The sequence below is a fragment of the Orcinus orca genome, chromosome 2 (genome assembly GCF_937001465.1).
Source record: "Orcinus orca chromosome 2, mOrcOrc1.1, whole genome shotgun sequence".
NCBI lineage: Eukaryota > Metazoa > Chordata > Mammalia > Artiodactyla > Delphinidae > Orcinus > Orcinus orca.
The window spans coordinates 82,165,629-82,188,622 of NC_064560.1; the positions used below are offsets into that span (position 1 = coordinate 82,165,629).

A 22,994-nucleotide genomic window follows, 5' to 3' on the forward strand; every position below is an offset into this window, starting at 1 on the left:
AATTTGTAAAACATTTGGGAAGTCCAAAAAGGCATAAGGAAGTTGGGGGGAATATAATCAATCCCGTTATTACCATCACTTGGTGGCAACCACTGTTATAAACTTACACGCATGGTGGGCTTACTCTGTGCCTGGCATGACGCTCAGTGCCTTATCTTTATTCATTCAGTTCTCAAGATAACCTTATGAACTAGGTACGATCACATCTATTTGACAGATGAGAAAATGGAGGCCGAAGATAGTTACACTTGTCCAGGATCACACAGCTCACACGTGGTGCGTGGGGAGTAGCCTGACATCCCCATTTACACTCTTATTTTCTAGACTACATATTTGGCAGACTGCCTTCCAGATTTTTTGGTAATTTTTTGGTAAAAATAGTTAAGGTAATTATGTAGGGTAATTTTTTGGTAAAAATAGTTAAGGTCATGCTTTATGTTTAAATATGCATCCTTCTAATTTTGCTTTAAATACTGTATAAGAATCTCCCAGAATGAGGAATGTTGGATTAACTATTAACTCATATTTGTAGGTATTCTACCTAAGTGTGTTTTGAGGATGGTTTTTAACTTAGGGGAGAGGATACTTCTGGGTGCCAGTTTCATTTTTTTCTAGGACCAACCACTCCAGGACATTTCTGGGAATTTGTGCTTATCCTAGTGCACTTTGTCTTGTTTGCAAGAAGGCGTTGACATGAGGACAGAGCAAATGCTAAGCAAAAAATACCTTTCACTTTTCAAACCTTTACCTCCATGCTTCTCAACATGGAAGGAGTGAACAAAGCATGATGCAGCTTCCTGGAGCATCATCTTACTCTAAGTCATTGCAAACATTTGGATATTTAACATGGATATATCACATAGGAGTGTGCAAAAGTCACACGAATTTTAAGACAGAGAGCAATATTTCGAAGATAGCTCATGTTGGTGGTGATGTTTCCTGCTAGACTTCTCCAGTGCGTGAGTTCACACGATGGCAGAGTTGGAGAGGGACGGCTGTTTTCCAGGGCTGTGCCCAGTTTGGGGCTATTGTTCTTTCCCTGTCAGTGTAGGAAGCGTCCAGTATCTGTCATGGAGGGAGAAGAACACTGAGGGGAGAAGGGGACGTCTAGGAATGTGGATTCAGGTTCTGGCTCTGTGCACATCCATTGTTATAAATTAGCCTAATTACATTTTGTGTGTAATCAAAGTGAAATCATTTCAACCACTTGAATCTCAGGATTCTGTGAATATAGATCTGTCAGTCCTGGAGTAGACATGGAAATAGGGGTTTAGTTTCAATGGAGTTAGATATTTAAGGGCAGTGTCTTTAAACTAGAGTCCCTTACGTGGAGCAGGTATATCCCAAGTGTAATAATTTAAAAAGTATTTCATGCTATGGTATAGGTTTTCTTTTATATTAGGCTTGTAAAATGCACGCCCAGGTTGTTTAATCTCTGCATTGTTACTGTGCATGTGTGTATTTCAGTGCAGATGGACGTTTTGAAGGGGCCAGTACAAAAACTGTCGTCAGGTACGATGGCACTGTTACCTGGACTCCACCGGCAAACTACAAAAGTTCCTGTACCATTGATGTCACGTTTTTCCCATTTGATCTCCAAAACTGTTCCATGAAATTTGGTTCTTGGACTTACGATGGATCACAGGTTGATATAATTTTGGAGGATCAAGATGTTGACAAGAGAGATTTTTTTGATAATGGAGAATGGGAAATTGTGAGCGCAACAGGAAGCAAAGGAAACAGAACCGACAGCTGTTGCTGGTATCCTTACATCACTTACTCATTTGTAATTAAGCGTCTGCCTCTCTTTTATACCTTGTTCCTTATTATACCCTGTATTGGGCTCTCATTTTTAACCATACTTGTCTTCTATCTTCCTTCAAATGAAGGTGAAAAGATTTGTCTCTGCACTTCAGTACTCGTGTCTCTGACTGTCTTCCTTCTTGTTATTGAAGAGATCATACCCTCATCTTCCAAAGTCATACCTCTAATTGGAGAATACCTGGTGTTTACCATGATCTTTGTGACACTATCCATCATGGTCACTGTCTTTGCTATCAACATCCATCACCGTTCTTCCTCAACACATAACGCTATGGCTCCGTGGGTCCGCAAGATATTTCTTCAGAAGCTTCCAACACTGCTTTGCATGCGAAGTCATGTAGATAGGTGCTTCAGTCAGAAGGAGGAAACTGAGAGCAGCCGTGGGCCAAAATCTAGAAACACACTGGAAGCTGCACTTGATTCCATTCGCTACATCACAAGACACGTCATGAAGGAGAATGATGTCCGTGAGGTCTGTGACCACGTATATTTACAAATGCAGATCTGTTTTAATTCTAAGTCGGGCAAACAGCATGACCCTTAAGACTAAGTATAGATTGAGGGCCAGAGATGTTGACACACTGTTCTGTAAAAGATCTTTACTAAAATTTCAGTTAAAACATCTGCAAAATGTGGCATGTACACAAATCTCACGTCTCCTTTTCCCCCATCAGCATCTTGGATGACTTTTGAAAACACTTTGTGTTATGCTGACTGTTCTGTTATTCTAAGGCGTAGTAATCCTGCCATTTGGTTTTTGGCTCTGACATGATTAACTGTTTCAATTTGATCTTCAGTAACTTTGTTTCTGGATTCTATAGTAATCTGCAGGCACAACTGCATTATAGTTTATCAAAAGTGATTTCATTTTTTAAAGAATGAGTCTAATGGAGCCTTTATAAATACAGCCAAGATATTTTTCTAGAATAAATCTTTTTGTTGTTCACTTATAAGAATGTTAGCGAAATCAAAAGCAGTAAGGTATTCTCAGGTGTTATATATTATACATCAACGTGTACAAGTGAAGCTTAGTGTAGTACTTAATAATATGCTTAATTTGCTTAAAAACAAAAATTTGCTCAAAACTTTGTTATAGAAAAATAACTCACTGGCTCCTTATTTAAGGTTAATATTTAAAATGCAAGAATTGAACTATGAATACATTTTATTAATGTGATCATATTGAACTGGAGTTTTCTTTCAAAACATGTAATATTTCAGTCTTGTCACTATTCTTTATTTCTATTGTGTAATTTTAAAAAATTATTTATTTTTGGCTGCGTTGCATCTTTGTTGCTGCGCGTGGCTTTCTCTAGTTGCAGCAAGCAGGGGCTACTCTTCGTTGTGGTGCACGGGCTTCTCATTGCAGTGGCTTCTCTTGTTGCAAAGCACAGGCTCTAGGCGCATAGGCTTCAGTAGTTGTAGCATGCGGACTCAGTAGCTGTGGCTCACGGGCTTAGTTGCTCCGAGGCATGTGGGATCCTCCCAGACCAGGGCTCGAACCCGCGTCCCCTGCATTGGCAGGCGGATTCTTAACCACTGCGCCACCAGGGAAGCCCTTTGTAATATTTTTAAGGCTACGACTATAGTACTATTTTCATAATTGAATTTACTTTGAATAGTCGCATTAAAATTATATGAATTCTCTCACAGATATAGAGAACAAACTAGTGGTTACCAGTGGTGAAAGGAAAGAGGGGGGAAAGGTAGGGGCAGGGGACTAAGAGGTACAAACTACTATATATAAAAAAGCTATCAAGATATATTGTACAGCACAGGGAATACAGCCAATATTTTATAATAACTTAAATGGAGTATAATCTATAAAAATTTAGAATCACTATGTTGTACACTTGAAACTAATATAATCAAAAAATAATAAAATAGTACCTAGAATAAAAAATGTATATGAATTCTAATCTCTAAAGCCTTTTTAAATGGAAAAATTTCTAGCAGGCGTGGTAAGCAGGTGGAATGAATCCGGTAAAATAACAGCCCTCCCCCCAAAGGGACATTTGACATATGTTTCTAATAAACTTAAAAAATTTTTATTGTAGTTGATTTACAATGTTGTTTTAATCTAATAAACTTTTAATGCTTGTGGATCATAAAGTTTCTATTTGGTGTAAATATAATTAGTTTATAAGGTGAAGCTATCAATGGAGTCTTAAAAAATACAGATATTAGGGGCTTCCCTTTCCTGGTGGCGCAGTGCTTAAGAATCTGCCTGTCAATGCAGGGGACACAGGTTCGAGCCCTGGTCCGGGATGATCCCACATGCCGTGGAGCAACTAAGCCTGTGCGCCACAACTACTGAGCCTGTGCTCTAGAGCCCACGAGCCACAACTACTGAAGCCCGCGTGCCTAGAGCCCATGCTCCACAAGAGAAGCCACCACAATGAGAAGCCCACGCACCACAACGAAGAGTGGTCCCCGCTCGCTGCAATTAGAGAAAGCCAGTGCGCAGCAACGAAGACACAACACAGCCAAAAATAAATAAATAATTTTTTTAAAATACAGATATTAGATAATGATATGGATTGAGATGGGATTTAATGAATGTCTGCAAAGTGTTGTGCAAAAGGATCCGAGCTCCTTCCAAGAGGGCCAGTAAATGGGGTTTATTTTCAGGGGAAAAACTTATAAGTCGAGAAGCAGTAGGGTGTTTATAATCCATTAAATTCTACATTATCCTGAAACTTGGGGCACAGTTCCTGTAGAAGACCCGGTGCTTCATAGAGAAAAGGGCCTAGGGAAGCTCGTGGTCAAGGAAGTGGCCTGGTGGGAGGGAACCTCTGGTGCTCGGGGCCTGGTCTCAGCCTGCCCTTCCCTTGAGGGCACTCACACCTGCTGAGCCAGCTCCCTGCTTGGGCTGCGAAAACAGGGAGGGAATGAGCTCACCAGAAGCTCTGAACTCATGAGCTTAGGTTCAGATGGTCCCTAGGAAATCCTAGGAAAGTAAAGCAGGTGGGGTGAGGAAGAAGATTAACAGCTGTTGAATACATATTATTCTGAACCAACTTTTAATTTGTCATGAAATTAACTTCAGGCTGGATTATCTTCAAAAATTAAAAGAAGTAAACAATACTGGGCCGAACAAGTAATAAAGATAACTGTATATAGTAAGAATTAAAAAGATGTTTTAAAGTTTATTTTAAAATATCTAAGTACTATATTTTATTAAAATTCTATCAGAATCACCCACTTATATTACAAGTCGATGTGTAAATTTACGAATTTTATGTCTTAATTATTTAACATGGGTTTTTTGTTTTTTGATACAGGTTGTTGAAGATTGGAAATTCATAGCCCAGGTTCTTGATCGGATGTTTCTGTGGACTTTTCTTCTGGTTTCAATTGTTGGATCTCTTGGGCTTTTTGTTCCAGTTATCTATAAATGGGCAAATATAATAGTACCAATTCATATTGGAAATGCAAATAAGTGACACTTCCCTAGGGGCTGTAGTAGGAATTTAGTTAAAAGGCACATAATTCTTATGGCACCTATAAAATTATGAAAATGTAAATTGTGTTTAAAATTTGATGCAAGCTTCAACAGATTAACAGACACTAACATCAGTTTATCTCAATAGACTGCCCATTAGAACATCTACCTGCATGACTGAAGTAATAACTGGCTGAATAACATTTGATCTTTTAAAAATAGCAGCACAAAATATTATCTAAACTGTACTAGTAAAAATCTAATGTTTGTATCCTGTCAATTAATTCTGCTTTGTAATCAACAGTTAAGTTCATCTTTTGACTGTGCTGGGAAATTCCTGTTGTATTTGAAGACTGATTTCATTTAGTAAAGGTACACATTTAAAAATTCTCTCTGTCCTGTATTCATTGGGTAAGAGCTAATCTTAAGTATAATATATTGCTGTATTAAATAAGCTGACTACTTGGTATGATAATGATTGAATGTGATGCTACTCTTCTATAAGGAACATTTTTAAAAAATGAAAAATGGGAACTGGGAACTCCTTTAAGGCTTACTTTATTTTGTAGATGCGTAAACTGAATAATTATTAACTATTTTTACAGCCTACCTTCCATTGTGAAATCATACAACAGATAACTCGTGTCGACATGCAGTAGCATATCCTTAACATTCATTTCAATCCTTTTGTCCACTTTTTCCCACAATTAATAGAACCACCTTCTATATAAATTCTGGTAGCATCTTTTTATCTTTGATCTTGGAAGTGTCCATGACAACTAAGTGAATCCCATTTTAAGAACACGTCTGTGGATACTACTAAATTGTTCTGTGAGAAAACCATCTTCTAAAATTAAAGGTGGTATTTATGTATAAGCACATTGTTACATACCTGTGATGTTTCAATTTTATCTCTTTCATTCCAACAGTTACAGTACTAGAATATTAGTGTTGCAAGGGCCTTTAGACGTAATCTGGTCTTAGCCTATTACTACTTACTTATTCAATACAGTATCATGTATCACAGGTAGACAAGTTAAAATTTCATCTCTACTGTCATACAGAGTGAAGTAAGTCAGAAAAACAGATATCGCGTATTAACGCATATATGTGGAACCTAGAAAAATGGTACATATGAACCGGTTTGCAGGGCAGAAATTGAGACACAGATGTAGAGAACAAACGTATGGACACCAGTGGGGGAAAGGAGCCGGGGTGGTGGTGGTGGTGGTGGTGGGATGAATTGGGCAATTGGGATTGACATATATACACTGATGTGTATAAAATTGAGGACTAATAAGAACCTGCTGTATAAAAAAATTAATAAAATAAAATTCAAACCAACAAAAACAGAAAAAAAAATTTTTCATCTTTAATGTCCCTGACTCAGCTATGACCAGGAAGAAAATACTGACAGAAATCTTGTATTCGATTTTGAACTCTTAGCTCTTGAGAGAACAACTGCCTTATTTATTTATAGTAACAGATCTAAGTTCAATTAAACACTCCTTAGAAGGCAGAAGGGATCCTGTCTAATTTGCCTGTTATTTTAGGCAGGTGTTTAATGCTATTTAGTGAGTGAAAGTCTCCTCGTTCGATCAGTTTAAATTGCCAGTTGGCTGTCATAGCATGTATATATCCCCGATCCCTCTTATTATGTTTCCATTACTATTACTTTAAAATTTTACATGTAAATACATTTTATAGAAATCTTCTTTTGGCTTACTGAAACATGAGTCACAGTGGGCTGCAATTTTGTCAGTTTTATTTTTGCATAGGAAAAACATCATAATGACTAATGAGAAGATTAAAATGGTCTCTGTGTATCATCATCTCTTGCCAGTGGTTATTCAGATTCAGAAGTGGAGTATGGGATACTCTCTCCTTAATAATTTGTCTAAAGCAGTGGTTCTCAAAGGGGCAGTTTTGCCCCTGAGGGGATATTTCTGGTCGTCACACCTGGCAAGGGATGGGGGGTATGTTATTGGCATCTAGTGGGTAGGGGCCAGGGTGCTGCTAAAGATCCTACAACGTACAGGACAGACCCCATTCCCCCTCAACACAGAATTATCTGGCCCAAAATGTTACTAGTGCTAAGGCTGAGAAACCCCGTTCTAAAGGTTCATTAACAATGACTGTGTGACGAGGCATAATTTCTCATAGTATAATAATTTAGAATTATGCAAAATAAATAACTGAGGCCATCTACAATGAGGGCATGGTCCTTAGACTCTTGAAAAACAGTAAAAAAAAAAAAAGAAAAAAAAAAGGTGCATGGTAAGAAATGACAGTAGTGAGACCTTACTGAAATAGTATAAACTGCAAGGAGATTGTGAGCTAAACAAGAAAACCATTGGGAAATCTGTTGTGATACTGAACAAAACAATTTTTCGTATTTCTGAACAGTAAGGTTTTTTTTTAAATCCAGTTACATCTCGACCGCTAAAAAAAACCCACAGTTTTCATATTTAGTCCATTTTTACATGGTCCATAGCACAGCATGCTACTTTATCACTGCAGAAGAATTATATTCTGACATTACCTTACCCGAAAGGCTGGTTCAATATTCATTTAGCCATAATTCTCTTGACATTTTTCTTGCATGAATCTTTTTTTTTTTTTAACAAAAGTCAAGACAACTGGATGATAAGTAAACCTTGAAATGTCAAAAGCAAAGCCAGTAGCTTGATGATAGGAAGTGATGATAGGAAGCTCTATTGAGAAAAAGCTTAAATGTAAGACCTAAAACAATAAAACTCTTAGAAGAAAACAGGACAAATGCTTTATGACATTGGATTTGGCAATGATTTCTTGGATATGACACAAAAAGCACAGGTAATGAAAGAAAAAGCAGACAGATTGGACTTCATGAAAATTAAAAAATTTTGTGCATCAAAAGACACTATTGACAGTAAAAAGGCAACCCACAGAATGGGAGAAAATATTTGCAAATCATATATCTGATAAAGGATTAATATCTAGAATACATAGCGACCTCCTAAAACAATAAAAAGCGCAATTCAAAACTGGACAAAGATCTTGAATAGACATTTCTCCAAAGAAGAAATGGCCACAAATGGCCAATAAGCATGTGAAAAAATGCTCAAAATCACTAATCATTAGAGAAATGAAATCAAAACTACAATGAGATACTGACTCACAACCAATAGGTTTGCTATTATCAGAAAAACAAAACAGGGCTTCCCTGGTGGTGCAGTGGTTGAGAGTCCGCCTGCCAATGCAGGGGACACGGGTTCATGCCCCGGTCCGGGAAGATCCCACATGCCGTGGAGCGGCTGGGCCCGTGAGCCCTGGCTGCTGAGCCTGCGCATCTGGAGCCTGTGCTCTGCAACGGGAGACGCCACGACAATGAGAGGCCTGCGTACCGAAAAAAAAAAAAAGTATGATGAGGATGTGGAGAAACTGGGGAGAATCCATCCTTGTACATTGTTGGTGGCAATATAGAATGGTATCGCCATGGTGGAAAACAGTATGGCAGTTCCTCAAAAAATTAAGAATAGAATTGCCATATGATCGAGCAATTCCACTTCTGGGTATATCCCCAAAGGAACTGAAAGCAAGGTATCGGAGAGAGTACACCCATGTTCATAGCAGCATTATCCACAACAGCTAAAACATGGGAGCAACCCAAGTGTCCATCAACAGATAAATGGATAAGCAAAATGTATATACTTAAAATTGACTATTATTCAGCCTTAAAAAGTAAGGAAATTCTGCAATATGCTACAACATGGATGAACCTTAGGGACATTCTGTGAAGTGAAATAAGCCAGTCACAAAAGGACAAATACTGTATGATTCCACTTACATGAGGTACTTAGAGTAGTCAAAGTCATAAAGTGTAATGATGGTTGCTGGTGGGAGGGGAGAATGGGGAATTATTGTTTAACTGGTCTATAGTTTTACAAGTTATGGGGATGGATGGTGGTGATGGTTACACAACAATGTGAATATATATATATATATATATATTTTTTTTTTTTTTTGCGGTACGCGGGCCTCTCACTGTTGTGGGCTCTCCCGTTGCGGATCACAGGCTCTGGACGCGCAGGCTCAGCGGCCATGGCTCACGGGCCCAGCCGCTCCGCAGCATGTGGGATCCTCCTGGACCGGGGCACGAACCCGTGTCCCCTGCATCGGCAGGCGGACTGTCAACCACGGCGCCACCAGGGAAGCCCTGAATATATTTAATACCACTGAACTGTGCCCTTAAACATGGTTAAGATGGTACATTTTATGCTAAGTGAATTTTACCACAACAAAAAATAAAATTAAAAAAACAGTGAGCCGCCTCTCCCCCAATACACATAAGTAACCTCATAAGTAACACACAGTTTAGTGCTTATGCATCATCCCTGGCCATCAAAGGTTGCAGAAACAATCCTGCTGTCCCTAAAATGCACACCAGAATGAAAACCCACAGAAATATACGATCAATCACCATGGCAACATACTTCCAATCGTCTTGAATCTGAAAGACAAAAACAAACATCATGAAAGAGGAAAAAATAAAGCAGGAAGGAAAAGGCAAGGTGAACACATTTTCAATATTGAGTATCTAATAAATGGGTTTCAGTGGAAGAAGCCATTCTGCTTGCCAATATGCAAGAAACCTCTTTTTTCTAATGGATGTAGTCTGAGGAAGTCTACCATTCTCACGTTTCTCTTTATGCACTAGAGAAACAGGAATAAAATATGTCATATTAAATGTTTTAAATCAAATTTCTTAACATCTACATAACCCTTTTTTTCCCTAAAAATTGAATTCCAATTTATAAAGTTAGTTAAAACCAGTTAACTTGATTTACACCTCTGCAGGAGGATTCTGGGCCTTGGTTAGAATAGCTAATACAGTCCAACATAATTCAAAGTACTAGCTCTTATCCAGTTTTAGATACTAATTTCCTTGTAACGTCTGTTTCAAAAATGAAATAAGCACATCAGGGTAAGCCCATCATCACTCTTCCTCTCCCACCGCCCTCTCTCCACAATGCCCAACTAGCCAAGTATCATCTTCAATTAGAAGGCCAAAGTATCATGGAATTCCGTACAGTTACAGAACAGGTTCAAAATCAGAAATCAATGCTGACCATAAAGTAAAGATGGAAGAAAGAGCAAGACTAATTGTATATAAGACAGCTTCAATTTAGGCTTGAAATAGGAAGGAGAACTGCACATTAATTATACTAGACAACTCAGAAGGGAAACCATAATTGGACTGAGAAAAAGAGAACCCATAAATCAACTGATTTTGAAGAAATAATCACATAATAGAGAGGCAGCATGTGATTTAGTAATTTAATTAAGTGCACTGAAATGGGGCTGGGAGACAAGGATTTTATTTCACCATTATGAGCGTGAGTGAACATGTCCCTCTGATGACATTGAGAAGTCAGTGGATTAGAGCTATAATGCCCTATTTGCCACCGGTTACTTATTTGAATTCCTAAGACTTTGGGTGTAAAAGATTCCAATATACAATAGACCCTGTGATTCCTGCCAACCCCCTACTGGCTAAACCTCCTAGGGCCTAGGAGGCAGCGGGGTGGGAAAACCAAGACTTGTTATAATCCCAGCTCTGCTCCTTTCTAGGCACGAGAATCTGGGTAAATTATGTGACCTCTCTCAGCCTCAATTTCCTCCTTGGTGAATCGGGGATAAGAACAGTACCTAATTCAGAGAGTTGTTATGAGGAGTAAATGAAATATGTGCCTGGCACAGGGTCCTTAATGAATAATACCTACTGATATTAATGCTGATTTTAAAAATGACCATTAACCAAGTATAAATCTCTCTCTGAGAGCACTTCACATGGTTTAACCTGGTGAAGAAAGAGGGGACTTGGGTTTTACACATGAATACAAACAGTGCTGCAAATACAGCTGGGTGAAACTTAATTTTGTGTCTAACTCTGAGTCTTTAAGGCACAATGACACTGGTCATTCTCTGGAAACTTTGGCACTAGTGATGCACGAACAGGTAGATGAGTGTTGGGCAGAATGGTGAACTAGCCCAAGCACTTGGCTCTGTTTCCCAGCCCAACCCTGGAGATGTCCCAGAAACAAGAGGAGACCGTGCCTTAAAGACTCTCAGAAACCTGGGCAGGTGTGGACTGCTGAGTGTGAGCATGCGTTTGGAAGAGAAGGGTCTCGGTGGAGGGAAGGACTGGGGAAGGCTTGGTTGTGCTCTTCTCTCCCCCAACCCTGTGCCTCTTTCCAGCCTGCCACTCCCAGCCCAGAGATGCAGGCAGGGCCACTTGTCAGCAAAGTAGGGCCTGGCTGAGGGGAAGAGCAGAGCAGAGGTGCCCACTGATTGGTGGAGCCTGAGGCTTCCCTCCTCGCTCCCCACATCAAAGATGAACAACTGCAGTTGAGTGAAAGGGACGTGGAGGAGCTCCTCACGGACAAGGTCAGCTGGAGGGGAGGAAACGCCCCTGAAGGGGCGTCTAGCCCAGTTTGTGGCCATGTGGGTCCTCTGCCTTGGGAAGCATGGGTTTGGGCCCCTCAAACACAGTTCAGTAAGGATGGCTGACACCCCCAGAAAAGGTGAGTTTACAGGCCCCCAATACACAAACTTAGGTATTTGAAAGAAAATTCATGGAACAGATAGGTTAAGGATTTAAACTAAACAAGACAGTCTTTTGAGACTATCCAGATAGTCACTGGATAGGAGAGAATATTGGAAACACGAAGTTAGCAACAAGCAGTGTTATAGAAGAATCAAGTGGAAATACAAGTGTGAACAGCAGACAAGTCGCGATAAAGAACTCAAGAGCCGGGGTGACTGGCAAGGGTAAATACAGCCCCGGAAAGAAACAGGGAGGAGAGTAGGGACCTCACCTGGGGCAGCGATGTAAAAGAGAAGCTAGGAGATGGAGAAGCTGGGAGCAGAGGTATCCCATCTGTACAACAACAGTTCAGGGAAAGAGAAAAGAAGGGTGAACAGGAGATCTTTACAGAAATAACATTGACTTCCCCAGAGTTAAAGTGAGATGAAAAACCTTGGAATTAAATGGCTCACAGGAATGCCAAACAGACTAGGAGAGACCCACACCAACACGTTGTGTTTGGTGTCATTCGATTTCTCTACAAACAGAAAATTCTAATAGCTTCTAGATAGAATAGATTGCTTGCAAAGGAACAACATTCAGATTAACTTAAAACTTTTTCAGAAACGACACTGAGGCAAAAAGGCCATGGAGTGTTATTTAAGTATTTAAGGAAAAGAACTTCAACCCTAGAATTTCGTATCCAGCTAAACTCGCACTTAAAAGTGAGGGCACATGGGCTTCCCTGGTGGCGCAGTGGTTGAGAGTCTGCTTGCCGATGCAGGGGACACGGGTTCGTGCCCCGGTCCGGGAAGATCCCACGTGCTGCGGAGCAGCTGGGCCTGTGAGCCATGGCCGCTGAGCCTGTGCGTCCGGAGCCTGTGCTCCGCAACGGGAGAGGCCACAACAGTGAGAGGTCTGCATACCGCAAAAAAAAAAAAAAAAGTGAGGGCACAATATAGTTTAAAAAAAAAATTATTTATTTTTGTCTGTGTTGGATCTTCGTTGCTGCGTGCGGATTTTCCCTTGTTGCGGTGAGTAGGGTCTACTCTTCGTTGTGGTGTGTGGGCTTCTCATTGCGGTGGCTTCTCTTGTTGTGGAGCACGGGCTCTAGGCGCGTGGGCTCAGTAGTTGTGGCACACGGGCTTAGTTGCTCTGCAGCGTGTGGGATCTTCCTGCATGAGGGCTCGAACCCGTGTCCCCTGCATTGTCAGGCAGATTCTTAACCACTGCGCCACCAGGGAAGCCCCACAATACATTTTTAAGCTTACAGGCCCCAAAAGGTTTACCCATAAACAATCTTGAGAAGGCATGCCAACACAAAGAGAGAAATCCAGGAGGACACCATAAGTAGATGTGAGGGGTGACTATAGACTAAATAAAAAAAGGAAGGTCAAAAACCAAAACATATATTCATGAAAAACCAAAACTAAAGCTCTAGTAACACCCAGGTAGCCAAAGCAGTGAGGAAGATCAGAGGGGAAGGACAGTGGGGTGGGGGCAAAACACAGATACTTAAAAATGTAAGAGACCAATTGATATGGAAAACGGAACTTGAGCATGGGTTTAAAGCAGTTAGGAAGAGCTAGCAGAAGAATAAAAATAAAGCACACGACTTTCAACCAGCAAAAAATATTCAAACTTTCTAGTAAACAGCAAGAACTGAGGCAAAAAAAAAGTAAATGGAAAACGTGAAATAAGATGGCCAAAATTTAACCCTAGAAAACAGTAATTACAACACATGTAAATACATCATTGATCAGAAGTCTGACTCTAGTTGGAATGAATGAACTAACAGATATACATACATATAGATATATAGATATATCTCTGTATCTGTATCTGAACCAAACAAAACAAGTTGTATCAGGGTTATTAGCTCAAAAGATCATGGCTCTGATCTATGCACACCTCCAAGACCTCAAGAACAAGTCATACAGTGGAACCAACTTCAAACGATCAGCCGTCAAAACCGTAAAACGGAGAGTATTAACATGAGACCACAAGCTCCCTAACTAGTTTTCTAATTTGTAACCCAATCCTAGCCCTAACTCTGAATTTAGAGTATTAAACACCTCACAAGTGTGAGCAAGTAGGGGTGACCAACACAAACAACTTGAAAAGAGAACAGCCAAGGCAAGTGACACGATGACACTCCTGTCCCTCTGGGATCTGGCGTGTCCAGGGACAGTCATTCACAGGCTCTCAGTACCCTCAGGAGATGGCTCTGGGAGAACCAAGCCTGTTCATTCCAAGTGCCTAGGAGCCCAGGACAGTTAAAACCAACCAAGCTGGAGCCAGGGAATTAGGAAATTAAAATACCTCTAGAAAACTCTATGTAAACAGCAGCATGTCCGTCACACAGTAAGAGAGAAAGAAGGCATCCTTCAGACAGCCCAACTCTCCTCAGAGCATTGAGTAGGCATCTTTATTCTAACACTTGCCACCCTTTCATAAACAGGTTGCAATCCACTGGACGGTGGTCCAGATTTCTGCTTTCTCTGGAAAAACAATGGGACCACATTCATCTGTGGTAACAGATGACCAGAAGTGAGCAGTGGCTGCCCCTTGAGATGAACCATGTGCCTCCAGCTGGTCACATTCAGGCTATTTCACTAATTTACCTTCCTGGCATTTCAGTTGTGACTTCCCTTTCAGTAACATTTTTTTTTTTACTGTCTGCCTCCGTCACACGTCTTGTGGAAACTCTAACGCTAACTAAAACCCTCGTGAAACTCTTAACACCTTGTATGGTTCCTAGTAAATAATTTTTGGAATAAAGATAGTTTCTAATAGCCTGACAAAGACGATGGGTACTTAGATCTCAATCTTTAGTAAATTATCACTCAAAAGAAGTGATTATTTTAAAAAGAAAGGGTAGAGAATATCTGCAAAAGTGAGTAGTGTTAGACAAATGAGATTCTCTAATCATGTACTTAATGTCCAACAACTGCTTCAGGGACTTCCTGATGGTCCAGTGGTTAAGACTTCGACTTCCAATGCAGGGGGTGTGGGTTCAGTCCCTGGTCCCGGAGCTAAGATCCCACGTGCCACAGGGCCAAAAAACCAAAACATAAAACAGAAGCAATGTTGTAAAAAATTCAATGAAGACTTGAAAAAAAAAACAACCAACCAACTGCTTCAACTGAATTTAAAGGAGGGCCTGACTTTTTGGCTAAATTTCTGGTATCAGTGGGAGGTTTTGCATTGTTACAGTCACAAGTGGGCTCAGAGTTGCTCAGATGGGTGGGGTGAGAACACGGGGCCACTGTTGCTATCTCCCTCCTGTCTCATCTACTTTAATATGCCGTTCACAGCTGAATAAAAGAGGCTCCAGACATTTCCTACCAACATTAATTACCTACAGTGCATCAGGAGCTGAAATTATCTGGTAATTAGCTCTTTGCTAATAATCAACTTAAAACAGAACCAGTTAATTTTAAAGCAGAGCTTCTTAAAAAATTATTGAACATGATTCTGGTAACCTTGGGGGTAAACAGTGTGGGAACAGCCAAACACATAAGTGTAAAGCTTCCCCATTACTAATACCTATCACTAGTTCTAGCATAAGATTTTTGAAGGAAATACAAGTTCACCCAATGAAAAAAAGATGGGCAAGAGTGTGAATAGATAGTTCACAAAAGAAGATATCCAAATGGCCAATAAGCATATGAGAAAGAGCCCTAATTGTTAGTCCACAGGGACAAGAAAGGCCACTTCACCCCCGTTTGGCGAGGGCGAGGATGGGCAGCAGCTGGAACTCTCAACCATTGCCAGGGGGCATGTCAATCGGCTCAAACCCTTTGGAAACCTGACAGTGTCCACTAAAGTGAAAAGTACACCTCTCCAGTGATCCAGCAATTCCACCCCTAGGAATGTAGCCAGGAGAAACGAGTGTATATATTCACCAAAAGATATGTATAAATTTATAGCAGCATTATTCATATCGCCCCAAACTGGAAAGAACCAAATGTCCAACAACTGTAGAATGAATAAACAGAAGGCGGTGTCGTCATACTGTAGAATCTTACACACCAATAACCAACCACAAGGATAAACCTCAGACATCTTTGTACACTTTGCTGAATGAAAGAAGTCTGACATGAAAGTTTATGCTATGCGATTCCACTTACATGAAGTTCAAGAATAGGTAAAATAACATAAAAGACGTCGGGATCAGTGGTTACTGAGGAGGGAGGGAGGGGGTTACTGACTGGGGAGGGGCACAAGGGAACCCTCTGGGGCACTGGAAATGTCCTATACCTTTACCTAGATCATGGTTATGTGGGTGTACACATAATGTAAAAATTCACTGAGATGTAGACTTAAGAGGTGTGTACTTTATGTAAATTACTCTTAAAGGGGAGTAGGGAGACACAACGAGTAAAGTTTAAAATGTCAGCTCAGCTGATCAATACTAATTGGAGATCATCTGGCCTCATGCCCTCTTCCAGCCTACCTCCTAATCCACTCACTCAGCATCAGGTGTTCCAATGGCCCAAACTGCTGGCAGCCCAGCAGCTAAATGCAGGGCACCACATACTCACAACCTTTATCATCCCATTTTACAGATGAAAAGACAGACTCACAGAGGTGAGGCGGTGTATCCAAGGATAAATAACTGGTAAATGAGGAGCTGGTCTGAACACAAGCCACTGATGCCAGTCTAATTCCTTGCCCACAAGGAACCAATACAATGTTTGTTGAATGAATGAATGACCAATGTAATAACAGAAATATCCTTACCCCTTTGGCTTCATTCTGTGCTTTCATATTTTCAGCAATATACTTGACACTTTGGATAGCTTCTTTGATTTCTGGTGACAGAGCAGAGAGGGACAGCACGGCATTGACGGATTCAGAACTGGAGCTTCTCGTGAGATTGGCACTGAAATTCAGGATTTTTACCCTGCGGTGGTGGCAGTGGCTACATAGCTCGTCCTGGCAGGGGTAGCCTTCTTTGCAGCTCTTGGACTCTATGTGGCTGAAGCAATTCAGGTTTGAGAGCTCAGCGCTATTGAAGGGTCTTGGCCTCTGAGTGTTACCCTCACTGCTTGCCGGCCTGGTCATGAACATGACCCTGGGAAGAAAGTTCAAGAATATGGTCTTCACCCACATGGGCATCGTGTGTGTGGTGGGGGTCCTGTAGTGCACGTTGAGCACGAAGACGGTGATGACGATGGACAAGGTTACAAAAATCATGGTGAACAGGAGGTACTCGCCGATCAGGGGAATCACCAGAGAGGTGGACGGGATGGTCTCAGTGATCACCAGCAGAAACACAGTCAAGGAGAGGAGGACCGAGATGCAGAGGGTCACCTTCTCGCCGCAGTCGGAGGGCAGGTAGAAGACAAGCACAGTCAGGAAGGAGATGAGCAGGCAGGGGATGATGAGGTTGATGGTGTAGAACAGGGGCAGGCGCCGGATGTACAGCGAGTACGTGATGTCCGTGTAGATCTCCTCGCAGCAGTTGTACTTGATGTCATGTTTGTAGCCTGGGGCTTTGATGATGGCCCACTCACCACTCTCCCAGTAGTCCCTGAGGTTCATGGAGGAGCCGATCAGGACCAGGTCGATTTTTGCCTTGTCGTAGGACCAGGAACCAAACTTCATGGTGCAGTTCTGGTAATCAAATGGGAAGTAGGTCACATCGATTTTGCACGAGCTCTTAAAGATGGCCGGGGGGATCCAAGTCACTTCCCCCGTGTACTTGAGTAAAGCTTTGGTCTTGTCATCCACCTGGAAATCCCCAACAGCACTGCGGAGACAAAGAGGAGGTGTGCGGCACACAGGTCATTACCATGTGGTCAGCTAGCCCAGCTTCTCACGCTGCCAGCAGGTAAACGGCAAGTAACGATTTGTAAAACTGCAGAATATGAGAGCTCAAAGTGCTGTAAAAGGTCTCGCAGTTCACCATCCCATTTACCAATGGGGATACTGAGGCCCAGGACCCCCCAACCCCCAACGATCTGACACACTCATCACCCCCGCCCTGGGGCACGTCATGGGTTCATTCCACACCATACAACTCCCAGCTTGATATTTATGGAGACACTCCCAAATGCCAGAGATTTTTTTTCTCCTTTAATTGAAGAAATAAAAGAAATGAATGAAAGTGGTCATCAGAGGCAGGTGTTTAGGTGACCCTGGGGATATTTGCCACTCGCTGTCTCTATGGTTTGGCCCTGGTAATGCCTCCTCATTCTGTCTGCATTGGGAGCCCAATGTGTGTACACACACGGATGTCAAACCAGACCGTGGACCTGGAAGGGGCTGCAGAGACCACCGCAGGAGCCCACTGCCATTAAACTGAGCCTGTTAGATGGGTCTATTACCAGGCCCTATCTCTGGACCCTGGTTCTACCGTTTACCAAACTCCCCATTCCTCCCTGCACTGTTTTAGAATGAATAATCATGTTTTCTGATTCCTTGTCTTTCAAACCCAGCATGACAGGTTCCTTTGCCTTCTGTGTCCCTATCCTTCCCCATGTTCCTTCTCCCTTCTGTTTAGCTATGTGCGCCCTTTCTATGCAGAGACATACATTATTCCTAGAATTGGCTTGTTGGCATTTATCAGCTGGTTTGTGCAGTGGAAGATTTGCTGACGACCAGCTCAACACCCCGTCCAGTCTCACATATGAGCATGAAGCCAGCCGGTCCTCATGACAATGGCCTCGCCCAGTGAAAGCTCTTGACATTTCCGTGGGTCAGCCCTGTTGATTTCTTAGAGTTCTGCATTTGAAGGCATGTATCTCCTTCTAAAGGGAGCAACCACTACACCCATTTGCCTGAAGAGCTGGGAAAAAAAAAAAAAAAAAAGACAAACCTATACATTTAGGGATATCCTGTCTGGTTGTTACTGGACAACACTGTGTGAAGACAGGAGGGGGTGTGTCTGGGGTGTGTCTCCTTGCTGGTCTCTGGCCCTCCCACCGTCACGTGCGTCTGTCGAGCAGGACAGTCGTTACATGTGAAGGCTTGATGTCAAATCCACTACCCGCCTTCACTCCAGCCAGCTGGGTTGTCCCAAAGGTGCCCTGCTGTGTTTATATGTTCTTAGCCCCACTTTATCCTACTGGGCCCTCAATTCCCCACAAGAAGAGGATTCCCAGCTCCAGGAGGAAAGGAGGGGTATGAGAAGTGGGGAGGGGGTGGGGACCCACACAGCCCCAAGTGGACTTGACCATGTTGGGCACCAAGGAGTCCTGGGAGGCTGGCCTACGTTACGCAGAGGGCTGAGAGGACCCCTGGGAAGGCAGAGGCCTCCAGAACAACTTTCCTTAGGGCATCTGGATCAACAAAATGGACCTTCAGAGCCCAGGGACTAGTCCAGGGCAAAGTATGGCCCACTGGCCTGCCCCCTATTTCTGTACATAAATTTTTATTGGCGCACACAGCTATACCCATTTGTGGTCTATTGTCTGCAGCTACTTTTAAGCTACAAGGGCAGGACTGAGTAGCTGCGACAGAGACTCTAAGGCCCACAAAGCCTAAAATACTTAACTACCTGGCCCTTCACAGGAAAGCTTAATGATCCCTGCTTTAGTCTGATCCCCTCATTTTACCGACGAGGAAACTGAAGGTCAGAGGGCAGGACTGGCTTGCTCAGGGTCCCACACAGAGTCTGTGGCAGGGCCTTGACCAGTCAGAACTTGAGTCCTTCAGTCTGTGTGTCCAAAAGGCCAAACACTGGAGATCAGCTTACCTTGGCTGCTGGGGCACATGTCTGCTATTTTCCAGGGATCCTGGTCACTGTGGTGGCTGCCTACAGACCCCCACAGCTGTGTCTGTCCAGACCAGGAGGCCTGCTTGCTGACAGCATCAGCGGCCTAGCTCTGCCACCAGGAGACCGAAGATGAAGACCTCACTGGGTACCAGGGTCTGGCAGAGCCCCAGCCACAGAAAGGGCGCTCGGTAAGTACTAGCTGACTGAACGGATGACCAAAAAGATAAATGAAGCTCTCACCCCCCTGGCTGCCCAAGAGATGGCTGGCAGCAAGGGTCAGCAAAGCGGGAAAGGTCTCACTCAGCAGTGTGTTGCTGAACCACGTGAGCTGATTAAAAAACAGAAAAGGCAGGGTGGGTGCAAATGATTAGTTGAGGTATCACTTTAATAGAAGGAAAGAGTAAGAGCTGAAGTGGGGCGAGGGTGGTGAGTGGTATGAGAAGGATCACGATGGCATCCGTTTCTTTAACCTTTCCAAATTTCCTCAGAAAAACAGGGCAACAAGATAGCAAAAGGAAAATCCCGCTGCCCACGTGGTCAACAAAGTTAGGTTACGTGGAACTCCAAGAACCTCAGGTGTGAGAGAGTGGGGTCGAACCACCACCACCAGCGGGACCTGCGTGGGATTCGGGTGGGGTTAGCTGCTGTGGAGGTGGCTGAGGGAAGAGGAAGGGAAGTTCTCCTGTCCCGAGAGCCCCAGACAGAAATCACCAAGAGGTATCTGCCCCTCATAAAAGAGGACCCCGCTCTGCACTGCATCTTCAGCAAGGGGAACGGTGAAACAGAGAGGGCACCACAGGTTCCAGTTTGTGGGAGAGGACAAAACGATGGGGAGCCGCCAGGGTCTGCAGAGGAGGCTGGGCAGGACTCGATCTCAGAAACACCTCCCACCCCAACTGCCTTCCAGAAGGGCAGAGACCCACCCAGAAAAAAGCTGCATAGGGTAGGCTTCAAATTGAACAGCGTGGGAAACTGAGAGTAAGAAAAAGAAGATGGTTGAGAAAGTAGAGAAGCAGGTGTCTAGAAGTGGCAGCTCTCAGACTGTGGAGGTGGCTACACGGAGTATTTAAATGCTTCAAGGGAACCACTTGAGGAGGGAACTCCCAAGCAGGTGACACAAGAGACCCACCCTTACCCACTCCCATCCCCTCTGGGAACCTGTCCTAAAAGTACAACAAAGGCCATCTATTTAAACAAGAGCAACAGAAAAGGATTAGACTGAACCTCATATTAACATATTGTAAGAAAAATATGAAAAGTAATTGAATGACAATAGCATACAAGCAGACAAGTGCACACCGCAAAAATATAACCTCAGAGCAGATGAAACTGATAATCTGACATTACAAATTAAGGTAATAGAAAGAACGATCTTTAGAAACTTTGAAAGAGCAGCATAAATTAGAAATAGAAAAGTTAAGAATTTGGGTAAGCAATAGGAGGATGAATAAAGAACTGACAGAACTTAGGAAAGAATGGGAAGAAAGAAATTTAAAAAATCATTTTAGAAATAAAAACTAAAACGTAACAACAAGCACACACCATGGAAAGTATTGTGATGAAAATAAAAAACAGAAAGGAGAAAAAAAATTCTTTTAAATCAAAAAGAGACAAAGAAAAAGAATGTGAGAGAAAATAATATGGAAAGAATATAGGTAAAGCAGTTCAAATATATGTGAAAATGGAGTTCCTGGAGAGATAAAGCAATAGAACAGATCTGAAAAACTCTAATTCACAAAACATTTACTGGAATAAAAGAAGGCTTATTATGTATATGGTACAGAGTAAAACAACTAGATTTTAAAGATAAAGGGTAAAATATCTTTGGGTTACCCAAGAAAAAGAACAACGCCCTTGTAAACAAGCTGACTATGAATCCCAATTCATCCAGAACAGTCCTGGTTTACATCTGTGGTCCTGGCACACGTATTAATAGAGTCCCTTTACTCTCCCCAAAGTCACCAGATTTTACAAGAAAAAAAGAAAATTAGACTGGCAATCGTTTTTGACAGCAACACTTCATACCAGAACATGAGTCAGCATTTTTAAGATTTTCATGGAAGGAAAGTATAAGTGAAGGATTTTATATCAGCAAATGACCTAAGAGTATTACCTAAAAAGGCTACAATGAGTTATGAACTTGTAAGAACTTAGGGTACACTGTGTCCACGAACACTTTCTGAGGATTCTACTAGAGAACGAACTTCAAAGAACAAAAACATGGCAGGAGAAACTGGCATAAGAAGGTAAAAAGTGTTTCTAGTGTGTTGAAATGAAAAGAAACTCTCACCCGAGGTTCAGAGAAACTGAAGTTTTAATTAGGAGAGAGGAATTGAAGGATAGTATCTAAATCTTATTTTCAGCTTCAGATTCCAAGGAAATTCCTTATGATATTTGCTCCTCTCCATATCCGATGGAAGCTTTTCGCTATGTCTCTCAGTATTGTTAAAAGCACACATCCCTAAAGTACCCCAGCTGTTCACCCAAGATTGCCAGCAAGAAAACAGCTATGAAATGCAAATCATAAGATTAAGATCTGTGCCCACTTTCTTAATTCTAGCTTAGCAAAAATTCTTACCACACTGCTCAGCTCCTTAAGAGCCTTTGGACCAGGAGATTTCTACAAACCAGTTAATTTATCTCCTGTCCCAGTTCTTTAAGGACCAATTTACAAGTTGCATGAAAGAAACACATTTATGAATGCTGTCTTTTCTTGGAAAAGCAGTAAACAAAACACGGACCTCTAAGAGTTTTATAGTTTCTGGCCTTCCATTTAGGTCTTTAATCCATTTTGAGTTTATTTTTGTGAATGGTGTTAGGGAGTGTTCTAATTTCATTCTTTTACATGTAGCTGTCCAGTTTTCCCAGCACCACTTGTTGAAGAGGCTGTCTTTTCTCCATTGTATATTCTTGCCTCCTTTATCAAAGATAAGGTGACCATATGTGTGTGGGTTTATCTCTGGGCTTTCTATCCTGTTCCATTGATCTATATTTCTGTTTTTGTGCCAGTACCATACTCTCTTGATTACTGTAGCTTAAACTATAATTCAGAAAGAGTCACGTACCACAGTGTTCATGTTCAGCTCTATTTACAATAGCCAGGACATGGAAGCAACCTAAGTGTCCAGCGACAGATGAATGGATAAAGAAGATGTGGCACATATATACAATGGAATTACTCAGCCATAAAAAGAAATGAAACTGAGTTATTTGTAGTGAGGTGGATGGACCTAGAATCTGTCATACAGACCGAAGTAAGTCAGAAAGAGAAAAACAAATACCGTATGCTAACACATATATATGGAATCTAAAAAAAAAAAAGGTTATGAAGAACCTAGGGGCAGGACAGGAATAAAGATGCAGACCTACTAGAGAATGGACTTGAGGACATGGGGAGGGGGAAGGGTAAGCTGGGACAAAATGAGAGAGTG

At 42.0% G+C, this 22,994-nt stretch overlaps 2 protein-coding genes across 2 annotated transcripts in view; one reads left to right on the plus strand and one right to left on the minus strand.

Annotated features, from left to right (window-relative positions):
• CHRNA5 (cholinergic receptor nicotinic alpha 5 subunit) overlaps positions 1-5,826 on the plus strand; it is a 54,222-nt gene extending 48,396 nt beyond the window's left edge. The window contains exons 5-6 of the mRNA XM_049706611.1: positions 1,468-2,296; positions 5,109-5,826. Of these exons, the coding sequence (XP_049562568.1) occupies positions 1,468-2,296; positions 5,109-5,270 (991 nt within the window). The 3' untranslated portion in view covers positions 5,271-5,826. The remainder of the gene's footprint in view (positions 1-1,467; positions 2,297-5,108) is intronic.
• A 638-nt stretch (positions 5,827-6,464) lies between these two features.
• The window catches only part of CHRNA3 (cholinergic receptor nicotinic alpha 3 subunit), a 29,552-nt gene continuing 13,022 nt past the window's right edge, over positions 6,465-22,994 (minus strand). The window contains exons 5-6 of the mRNA XM_004276357.3: positions 16,584-17,595; positions 6,465-9,761 (exon numbers count right to left, since the gene is read on the minus strand). Of these exons, the coding sequence (XP_004276405.1) occupies positions 9,633-9,761; positions 16,584-17,595 (1,141 nt within the window). The 3' untranslated portion in view covers positions 6,465-9,632. The remainder of the gene's footprint in view (positions 9,762-16,583; positions 17,596-22,994) is intronic.